Source organism: Otolemur garnettii, unplaced genomic scaffold, assembly GCF_000181295.1.
Source record: "Otolemur garnettii isolate 467f Iridium unplaced genomic scaffold, OtoGar3 scaffold00057, whole genome shotgun sequence".
NCBI lineage: Eukaryota > Metazoa > Chordata > Mammalia > Primates > Galagidae > Otolemur > Otolemur garnettii.
Window position 1 is genome coordinate 2,201,300 of NW_003852452.1, and position 11,835 is coordinate 2,213,134.

The window sequence follows — 11,835 nt, forward strand, 5'->3', positions numbered from 1 at the left end:
TTTTGTCTTGGAGTGAATATACACTAGGGTGGATAGAAAAGGGATTTGCCTTCTGGTCTGTCTGCCACAGAGATTTAGCTTTTCAATCATTGTGCTTTACTTCATTTCGGAATATTGAGTTATGAAGACAATGGTGCCAATTTACCAATAAATTATGCACTCCCATTGTAGTCTTTTTGCACTAAAATAATAACGACAATGCAAACAGGCTTACATAATGCAGACCTAAAATTGGGTTTATGTCCTAAATTCCGTGGAGGGAAAGTGGCTCATATTATCCAGACTATGAATCAACACAGTCTAAATTCAACAATGCTTCACATTGTCTAAGTAGACTGGACAAAAGAGGAAGAAGCGATTCTTATTTCAAATGTAAAAAATAGAGGGGAACTATAGTTAGTATAGACACGGTTCAACAAATCACAATAATCAGCTGTAGCATTACTCAGTAAGGGATTTTTTAAATCTACCCCATCACCCACCCACTGCCCCTAAATGGGGCAAAAATAAATGATAATTTTTTAAAAACCTATGGTTCTAATGCCAGTCTTAATAAGACAGGTTATTATTATTATTATGAAGCCAGTTTGTGTTGACAGTCAGCGACACTTCTGCCCCAGCGTTTTCTCTCTTCTACCTTGGTGCGTTCCTCAGCGTGGCTTGCCTTGTTTTTGAACTGCGTCTTCTACATGGGAACCACGTCAATGTGCTCTACCAACAGCCTTTCAGCAGCATTTGACTAGTTGCAAATCCACCATGTGCTATAAAATATTCCATGGGATGTTTCATTTCTTATTTGTCCTTGAAGCCAACATTATAAGTAAAGTCTCGCTTGGGCTTTTGTTGTCATGTTCTTGCTTCTCCAAGTGGCCCCTGCAAATCCATGAAACCACCCGACCATTCCCTCTTGGAGTCATGTAGAAAACCTAACAAAAATACCCTGGCTCGGGCCCTTCTTCTTCCGTCATCCCTAGGAAGTGGGCTGGAGTGAGGCGTCCTGGCATGGGTCGAGCTGCATTCTCAGCGCACCGATTTTATGAAGATACCAGAGTTGGAGAAATTCCTCGGGCATGGCATGGAAGCCGGAATAGGGCAAGACATTATCATAGTAGTGGTGGCTGATGGGCTGATCACGCATATTCACAGAAAAGGGCCAGAAGCCATAGATGGCTACCTCCTCACAGAGGCCCAGAGCTGCGCTCACCAGGAAAAGTCCCGTGGACAGGCGCTTGGCATGGATTCCCCTACTTTTCCAGAACTTTCCAATGCTACGCAGGAAGTTGGGGTTGGCAAAGAGCACTGTTTGATTGGCCCCGACATCTGACAGCGTGTAATAAACCCGCAGGGACGGCTCTGTTCCCGTCTTCATAGAAAAGGCAGGCATGTAGATGTAGCTGTGGTTGTAGATTTTCATGTTATCCACAAAAGTCTTTCTGGACCAGAGTAGGTTCTGAAACCTATGGAAGATAAGAAGAGGCTCTGTTAAACCTGAAGAAAAAGAAATTCATCAAAACCCCCTCTTCTGCCTCTGACGGCCCTAGCAGTTCAAATCATCTCAGGGAAACATGAAAAACATCTCAACTATATTATAAAAATCCTCCTTGAACTTACCAATTATCTCACATCAAGTACACTGGGTTTCCCTGACCCGAATGCTTTAAATTCACATTGACATTCCTTAATAGGGCGGCCTCGGAACCAAAATGCATTGCACATTTTGTTCTCTTCTATAACATGCTTGCCTAGAATGTCAAATTGGTTTAATTTGCATGAATTTGTAAAGATTGTTAGCTGGATTTTGGTAAAATCTACTTGTGTGGTCTCTAATTTAAGGACTGGTTTCCTCATCTGCAAATCAAAAGAAGCATACCTATTCCCACTGAACTCTTGTGATTTTATAAGAATTCAGATTGAACAATGCTGTAATTACAGCATTGAACAATGCTGTATTACATGGAAAAAGAAAAACTCATTACTATTATAAAATGATGCAAAGAGTTACCTATGTGGCTTGTTCCAAAGAACTCTATTTACCTATATTCTTTCAGTTTAGATTACATAAAGAGAAAATCTCTGGTTTAAATGTATTCAGCTAACATTTATAGTTTACCTCTAAGGTGTCAGACATTGGGCAGTTAAAAAATTAATGAACACTGGGCGGTGCCTGTAGCTCAGTGGGTAGGGCACTGGCCACACGCACAGGGGCTGGGGGGTCTGAACCCGGCCCCAGGCCAGCTAAAAAATTAATAAACACAATTTTGGTCTCAAGAAATTCAAGCCCCATTGCAGAGACAAAATTACAAATGAGTACAATGTAAGGTCTACATGCAGAGTGATATTTGCCTGAAGATTTATGAAATGCTGATAAAAAAAAAAAATTGTGCCTTGAAAGAGGAAGTGGGGTCTGGGAAAGCTACAGAGAGGAGATGACATTTAAATACATTTCTTTAGGGAAACAACAGAATGAACAGCAACTAAGCTCAAAGGGCCACTTGGGTCACAGGCAACAGGGTAGAGTGGATTGAAACAACGGTGATGATTTGCGTCCCTGGGACGTGGGAGGTGGGAATGGTTGAAGATAAAGCATGTTGTGAGAAACCTTCCCTGGGTCTCTCATTTGTTTGGACTTCACTCTGTGTTGGTGGGAACCTTTCCAGCAGTGACTACTGACAGTACTTAAGACAGTTGTCGGTACACATCAGGAATAGGTACTTTAGTTGTATAGAAGATAATCTGGGAAGAAAGAGGCTGGCAGGCTGGAGATCAATTAACAGGACACTAATAGACTCCAGTAGGTTAGAAAAGAAAAGGACAGAGAACTAGATTAGCAAACACCTTGCAACTTGTGATTTCTCTCACACAAGGGTAGCTGCCCATCCCGGGTCTGGTGTAGAAAGAGCAGCAGCATCAAGAAAGGAATGAACTGCAACTAGTGGAGGGATGTCTGGCCTCTTATGTTGGCAGGCTCATCATAAGTATGTGAAATTAAAATTCTGAATACACAACTCCACAGGACTGTACACAGCCATCAGTGTTATTCACTCTGCATGCCCAGAAAGGTTTGTGTCTCAAGCCCACAAGGAAGGGACATCTCTCAAGTTTTCTTCATGTCCTTGAGCCAGCAGCCTGCTTCAAAAATTTTTCCCGAGCTCTGACAAGCAGAGAAGTGATAATAGGATCTTTAGGTGGGAGTTTCCAATTTCTTTTTTCTCTGCTGCACATTATAAGAGTAAGAGTGGGCCACATATTAAATACACAAACAATACTGAAAGGTTATTAGAAAAAAAGGGGTTCATGCATACTTTTACTGATATCTGATACTACAGATAAGCAAAAAAAAAAAAAGTCCTCATAAAATCAGCATGTGGCCCATGGGCTGCACGTTGGACACCCCTGTTGGAAGATGCCATGGAAGCATACACCATTGGCTGGAGCTGCACGAGCGTCTCCAATATGGAGTCCTGCTTCCCAACTTCAAAGTGGTCTCTGCTAGGCAATTCTTTTCTTCCCTCCATTGTCTACCCGTATTTTCTGCTCACTTCCTAAAACACTGATGCTTTCCCAATCATATAGACAAATCATGCAGATGACTTCCTACTCATTTAAGCTCTGGTTTTCACAGTTTAGTTAGATAATGGGGAGAGTTCAGTAATATCACAGCCTTTCTGCATTCTGAGAAGAGTGACCCAGGAGGGTAGATTTTCATGCAGTACCCCTGGGTGATTCTGCTATTGGGGTCAAGGATATCTACTTAATTAGAAGATCAAAGCATCAGTGTAATCAACTGTCTGGCTCTCTGCAGCTATCCTTCAACACCTTTTTCTCTATATCTTCTAATTTTATTCTTCTTGCCATTCTAAGAGGAAGAAGTGCTACCTCTTCCCCTTTGTATTCTGAGGCAAGATGCTTGACACTTTCTAAAGCATTCCTTTTATGCTTTCTAAAGCATTCATAGTCTAAGGGGGTCTCCTCTCTTTAGAGCAATTAGCCTCTTCCTCTCTACTGAATTAAACCCTTCTGTCTTCTAAATACACTCAAACTTTCCCCCCTAGCTTTACTGAGGTATATTTGACCAATAAAAATTGTCTATATTTAAGGTACACAGAATGTTGTTTTTTATGTTTGTTGGTTTGGTTTTTTTGAGACAGAGTCTCACTACGTCACCCTCGGTACAGTGCCAGGGCATCACAGCTCATAGCAACCTCAAACTCTTGGGTTCAAGTGATTTTCTTGCCTCAACCAAAGAAGCTGGGACTACAGGCACCCACCACAACTGACCGGGCTATTTTTTTGCTGTAGTTGTCATTGTCGTTTGGCAGGCCCAGGCCGGGTTTGAACCCACCAGCCCTGGTGTATGTGGCTGGTGCCCTAGCTGTTGAGCTACAGGCACAGAGCCACATAGCATGATGTACATGTACACTGTGAAATGGTTACCACAATCAGCTTAGAATTTAACAGAATAAAATTCTTAATATGCCCATCGAGTTCCCAGAGCTACATTCTAGTTCTTCCATTTGACCTTCAACATTCTAGAGCAGGTAGTATAGTCCCACTGGCTTCCTTTCTTACTTCCATCCCTCCCTATTGCTGTGCAGAATGGCTTCCATTCTACAGGGCTCTGCTGGCTGACAGAACTGATCACTATCTCTGCAGGGGACTATATGCTAGTGGAGGATTACAGGCAGCTTCAAGAAAACTAGGACAATTGATTTTGTGTTTCCTGTCTTAAAGTTCACTGATTATTCTTGAAGGAAGTAGTTTTCCCTCTTTGAGTTTTAACTGAAAAGAGGCATACATCTTGAATCTACTATAGGCTTAATTTTATTGATAGTGTTAAAGAACTAACCTATAGATTATATTTTATTCCTTTTATCTACCCCATTCTTCAACAAATTATTTGAGAACTCAATTCAATTTAATAACTGGTATGGCATACCTAATATATTTAATGTTATCCTGATCAGCAGTTTAATGGGGTTGATATTGAGTTATATCAAATTATTACAAAGTTCAACAGGAATTATGAAAGAGCAGTGCTCCAATCTGTCTCTCCAGCTTCATACTCACCTACTCCCCACACACTCACCCCATGCTCTAGCCATCCCTGTAGGTGCAACTGTCCACATATTTTTTGCATGTATAGATTAATTTTTGCTTATCCAGTCATTGCCCTGGTGAAGGTCTGTCTATAAATCAAGATGTAACTTAAGCTTTTCTTTATTAAGCTATTCCTTCCTTCCAACTAAGCTTTCAAAAGATTCTTCTTTGAATTTCTCCATAAAAATTAATCATATCCTCCAAGACTACATACTTCTTGAAGACAAGGAACAAGCTTTATTCATCCTTTAATTTGTATAATCTAGCTCAGAATTGTTGTGTGCTATATGAGCAGAAAACTATTAAGTAATACAGCCTATGACTTAGAAGAAAAATTAAACCAGAACAGACTGTGAATTATTAAAAAATAAGTGATTAATATGTAATGAATATTCTGGCATAAAGGGAAATCATTATAGTGTAGAAAGCACAGAAATACATCAGATTTTATAAATGAATTGAGCAGGTGATAATGGAGATAAAACCAATAACACTCTTTAAATTATTTAATAGAAAGTATTAAGTATCTAGCTAGCTAATAATTTGGAACTTTGAGAGGGAACAGATACATACATTACAAAAAAATTACAAAATAATTTCAGGATAAATAACCTAAATATTTAAAATCTAAAGAAAACAAGTGTGTGAATTTATCAGACATTTGCAAAATACCTTTCAACAATAGAAAATATTGACAAAATTGATTTCTCAGGATGTAAAATTTCATTACAATGAAAAATAAGATACCTAACAAAAAGGAGCATTACTCTGAAATATATTTATAGAAAATATGACAAACAGAAGATTAATATTGATGAAACTGTAGAGCCTAAATATATCAATTTGAAAATGGCCAAACCCACAAGTAATCTAAAAGGAAGTTCAATTAAAAATGTTCAAGTGTTTAGTTACAGGTTGCTGGTCAAGATGCAAACCGAACAGAATACGAAAAGGGTGAAGGTCCAGCTCTTACCTCCTACATCAATTCTCCAGAAATAAAAGATATTTTTTTTAAATTCCTATCCGTTATGAAAAAGGAAAAGAAAGCAAACCCTCAGTGGATCCCAAATCTGGGTTACCACTGAAAAACAGAAAGCTTACCAAAGGAAACCAGAGCATCAACTAACTTGCTGACTATTTCACTAAAAGGTAGCAGGAAACCTTAAGAAAGATGAAAGTCTTTAATAACCAGCAAGGGTTTCATTCAGATTATGGGGTAGCAAAGATTCCAGGGCTAAACCCTAAAAATCTTGCACTGATCAATTGTCACTGTGTGTAAGTGGATTGACACCTACACTTCACTTACACACAGTGTAAGAGATAGTATGTGTGTTCCCGTATAGCTAACTCAGACCAGGAACCTGGGAGTGAATCTTAGTTTATACAATATTGGCAGTCAGGCTGATGGCTCCCAAGTAGAATAGTGACACTGACTGACTTGAGAGACAAGACTGAGAAATCATGGCATGTGGGAGCTGTCCAAGAGAAAAATCATTGTTACCTTCTCAACCCAGGGTGAAGCAGTCTTGCACTGCTATTAACAGGTGCAATATTTGCATAGAGCTTCTGGTCACCAAACAAGAACAGATGACCACAATCAGAAGACACAGAAGGGCAGCCTCCAACACGGGAGTCAGAGCACAAATGGAAGAACAAAGGTACTCAAAGACAACTACGATATTCAAGAGGCAGAAAAAAAATCTCTTAAAAATCTATAATCAGTTTGTTTAGAAATATTAATAGCTATATCCAGACTAGGATGCTATATAAAGAAAAGGTAAGAAAGTGCTGTTGACAACGAAAATATTTAACAACTGATGGATGGTGATAAAGGAAAACTCCAGAAAAATAGCTACACAGTAGGCCTAGAAAGCCATCAGTTGGATTGTAGTGAGAGAAGATGACAGCTCCAGGATGGATGTCTCAAAAACAGCAGAGTGTGCCCCTGCTGGACTAAGGCGCTTGGCAGTAATAGAAGGAGAGTTATAGCTCAGAAGGGAGTCTGGAGACGGATTAGTAACTGCTGCATGGAAAGGTTTTATTAGCTCTGGGGGAGAACTAAAAGTTGGGCAGGAAATAAAATACCTGGAATAGACTTCTTGTCTCAGATATGAACTAGGTTTTGAAACATATCTGAAAACTTTGTTCATGGAGCCATGATTAATGGTAGGTCTGGCTTGGGAGGTCAGGAAAATGTAAGTGTGTCTTAGGGGAAGGGTCCTGCAAGGAGGATGTGAAGAGAACGAAACCTTTATTTTTCCATAAGAAATCAAGGGACAAGTTGAAATCTTAAAATTGCCATTAAGCACGCTGCTTTCCAATGTAACAAGAAGAAAATCAGCTAATGAAGTTGAGAGGAATTAATTTCTGACGTGGGGGGATGGGGAGATCTGAGGCAGGTGACTGCAGCCTTTCCTTTTAAGTTTTGTCATACTGCTTGATTTTTCTAAACTATGTACGTGCATTGCTTTGCCAAAAATAGAAGTTTAATTTTTAAAATCATAAAAACGATAAAATACTTCATAGTGATCAAATGCACAAGACCACCAAGGAAATACAAAGGTCAAGACATTTTATGTACTTCACAAGGTAGTTTTAAATATATATGTATAGCAAAAAACTATAACAACTACAGATAGGAATTCACAAATAATCATCATGAATCTTTGGATAAAAAACACATATTTTTGGAGCAGGTGAGGGGCTCATACTCTTACTCCTAGCCTTCTGGGAAGCCAAGGCAGGAGGATTACTTGAGCTCAAGAGTTCAAGATAAGCCTGAGAAAGGAGACCCCATCTTTACTAAAAACAGAAAAATTAGTCAAGCACTGTGGTGAGTACTTGTAGTCCCAGCTAGCTGAGAGGCTGAGGCAGGAGGAGTTTGAGGTTGAGCCCAGGAGTTTGAGGATGCTGTGAGATAGGCTGAGACCATGGCACTCTAGCCTGGGCAACAGAGACTCTTGTCTCAAAAACAAAAAAAGAAACAAACATTTTTTAAAAACACCCAAATAGAAAATTCTGACCACACATTATATCACAAAAGAAAAGCCTATCTGTTAAAACAATTATCATTATACATGGCACATTGTCTAATCAAATGAGAAGTAAACAACATAAAGATATATACACATTGCACTTGAACATTTTTTAAAAACATGTATCTACTATGTAATAAGAAAAAATTTTTCAATATCTGTAGATGATATAATTAAATACAATATAGAAGAGAACTAACTGAAAAATTATTTATTTTAGCCAACAGAGACCTAGGCAAGATCAGCTTTTTAGCTATACAGCAGTCATCATGTATTAAAAAATTATAATGAAACAAATATTTCATTTGTAATAGCAACAAAGCCCTGAACACCTTGAAAAATAAACCTAAAAATAAAAACACAACCTCTTTATGGAGATAATAATGAATATAGAAATATGTCTCCCAAAATAAATGTGTTAAGTTCAGTGCAATCTCAACCAAAAAAAAAAAAACCCGTATTATTTTAAAATAAATTCTGATAAGATGATCCTAAACTTTAAATAGAACATATAAATTAGTACTTATAGTCAAGACAATTTTGGACAAAAAAAAAAAAGAGGAAACTTATCAATATTAAAGTTGATTATATGATAAAACTAGACATACAAGAACAGACAAGATATGACAGAACAGAAGAATGAGTCTTAAAACAGACCTATGCATGTTTGGGGATTCCCTGTATGATGAAAAGGACATTTCAAACCAATTCATTAAAAAAAAAAACAAAACTATTCCATAAATTGTACTTACTACTGGCTAGCCAATAATAGTGACTAAGATAAAAATCCTATCTCATGCTGTTCAGAAAATTAAGTTCCAGAAAAATAACAATGTATTATAAAACCAAAAGAAAATATGAGAAAATACATTTAAAACTTAGAATACAAAGGGCATTGCAAAATAAGGCACTAGAAGCAAAATCCACAAAGGAAAAGAGTGTTAAAATGACTGTTTTAAAATTAAAGATGTCTACAAAAGTTATATAATTAAAGACACAAGCAGCAGATTATGAGAAAATGTTTACAACATACATTCAAGCAATAAAAATCGGTATCAAATATACCAATACAACATTGTAACAAAGGATTATTATCCATAGTAGAAACAATAGAACATTAATAATAATCATACAAATAACACAATAGAAAAATGTACAATGATGTAGAACTGTCAATTTTGAGATGAGGAAATGCAAAGAGTCGATATGCTTATTAAAATACGTAGGACACGACTAGATTTTAAGATACAACAAACCTACAGTGAAACAGAAGTTTTCTACATGTTTGGCTTATAAAAATTAAGGACCTTGACAATAACAAGTGTTAAGAGTGTGAGAAACAGGTACGTTTATGCTTTGAATGAGTGTATGAATTGTTCCAGTTTGGGCAATTCAAATATGCACACCTTCTGACCTCGCATTTTCATTTTCCAGCTGGTATCTTAATAACTGCAAAGCACCATCCACTTCTCTTAAGTATTGGCTCAAATGACAGCTCCACAGAGAAGCCTTTCCTGACCAATTCATTTGCATCTTTTTTTTTTTTTTAAGAGAAGGATCTGGCCCTTGCTTAGGCTGGTCTCAAACTCCTGAGCTCAGGCAGTCCACCTGCCTTGACCTCCCAGAGTGCTAGGATTAAAGGTATGAGCCATTGTGCCTGGACTCATTTTCAGGTATTTCTTTTTATATTCTTTATAATATCATTGTTGTATTTCTTTGTATTTTCTTTTATATCTTTTTTGTTATTTCTTTATATTTTCTTTCAGCTATCAAGAAGTCTCTTTTGGGGTTTTATAGAAGCTTCACTACATAGGCATGATTGAACAAACCACTGGTCATTAGTGGTCAACTCAACCTTCAGCCCTTCTCCTCTCCTTGGAGGTTAGGGGTGAGGCTGAAAGTCTCAATCCCACAATTCTGCCTTGGTCTTTCCAAGGACAACTGAATTGACTGATGTGGATGCCAACCATCACCCACTAGTATGCAAAAAGACATCACCTTTTGGAGATTCTAAAGAATTTAGGAGCTGTATGTCAGGAAATAGGTTGAAGTCTAAATATATATTTCACAGTATCACACAGGGTCAAGAAACTCCAGCCTTGTCTCTTTTTTTAAAGGGGAATATATTTATGTGTTACATGTGTTATTGAAAGGTCAGACTCCTTAGTAATCACATCAATGCAAAGAGACAACTGTGGGTTTCTGTGTATTCTTTTCAGCACAACAATAAATTAAAATTCTGGTGTACTTTTGAAGTTTTTAATATTATGAGGTTCTCTACAGTATAAAACAAACACGTTTATAAAAAATAAGTCACATAAATGTTCAAATTAATTTATCTCCTAAGCGTAAGCATTTTAAAAGTCTGATTTTTTTAATGTATAACTTTAATTTGAACATTTGCCTTATTACTTACTTCCTGTTCAAATACTTCAGCAATTTTCCAATGGGCTAACTCATTTCCTCATATTATTTACTTGCTTTCCTAATATTTTGGGACTATTTGTCATGTTCACGGCTGCTCACTGTCATTTTCTGTCCCTTTGAGAAGCTGTTTGTTTACCCAGCTGTTGCTTCCTTTCCTCTGTCAATGAGCGTTAATTTTATGTTGATTTACAATACTTTCCTTCTATGTATCATCTCATTCTCTGGGTGAGGTCTCTTCCCCAGAAAAATACTCTACCAGACTGCAAAGACTATGCCATATCAAGCTGTTCAACGGATAGATAAGGTAGATAAGAAAAATATGCCCTACAAATGCAAACTTTAAAAATGTTTCAGGATGGGAGTTTCAAAGCCAGAGCGTGCATGTTGCTGAGAGGGACAAGACCTTTCAGACACACAAATATCTGAAATGAATTTTGAAAAACCAGTAAAAGTATCTACGCACACAGACTTGAAGGAGAGGGGCATCCTTGGTGGAAAGAGCAGCATGGGCATAGGCATGGAGGTAAGAAAGGGTGGGGTGTCCAGAGAAATGCAAACAATTTAATATGGTCAAGTTTACAGGCTTCGGAATAGCTAGGAATGAAGCCAGCTTGGGGCACAGAAGAGAATAGAAGAAGGACCTACTACCATTCAAGGTTGAGGTTTTACCTAGAAAGAAAAATGGAGACTCACTAGTATGACACTAGTTCATGGTGAAATGATGAGGTCTTACTATCAGGGCCATAAGAGAGGAAGGGGCTGGTTCTGGTGACTGGGTGGGGAAGGGCTGATCTTCAGCTGAGAAGCAATGGTGAGGTGTACCAGCTAGTGACCTATCTGATTTTGTGCCTATCTTGGGCCAGTTGTTAAATATTTATCACTCTTTGTTGTGAGTGTAGTTTCAGTTTGTGGGGAGAGGGTGGCTTGGATTTTCAGTGACTACTTCCCTTTCATCATGATAAGTAACACAACAAAAGGTGGTTTGAAGAGCAAGACTCCTATCTAATTTTGGACATGCAGAGGCACAGACATGAGCCACCCAGAGGAACAGTGAGCTAAAAAGCAAAACACTGACAAATTATAACATCAAAATAGTGAGCAAAGGAGGCAGAGCTGTAGCAAAGGGTAGATGGGAAGGGTAGGTGAGAGGAAATTAGGAGAACGCTTAGAGGGAGAAAGAATTTCAGAGGTTTATCAATAGAGGCAGATGCTTAGGAGAGATCAAGTGAGATAAAGACAGAAAATGCTCTTTGGAGATTTAGCCATGTGACAGTTA

The 11,835-nt window shown here is 38.0% G+C and overlaps 1 protein-coding gene across 2 annotated transcripts in view; it reads right to left on the reverse strand.

The window, feature by feature from the left end:
* Nucleotides 1–440: 440 nt before the first annotated feature.
* Nucleotides 441–11,835, reverse strand: part of ST8SIA1 (ST8 alpha-N-acetyl-neuraminide alpha-2,8-sialyltransferase 1) — a 156,177-nt gene continuing 144,782 nt past the window's right edge. The window contains exon 5 of one of the 2 annotated variants that reach the window (XM_003792454.1): nt 441–1,457. In XM_003792454.1, coding sequence (XP_003792502.1) covers nt 971–1,457 — 487 coding nt within the window. In that variant the 3' untranslated portion in view covers nt 441–970. The remainder of the gene's footprint in view (nt 1,458–11,835) is intronic. The other variant, XM_012806776.1, reaches the window with a different exon arrangement.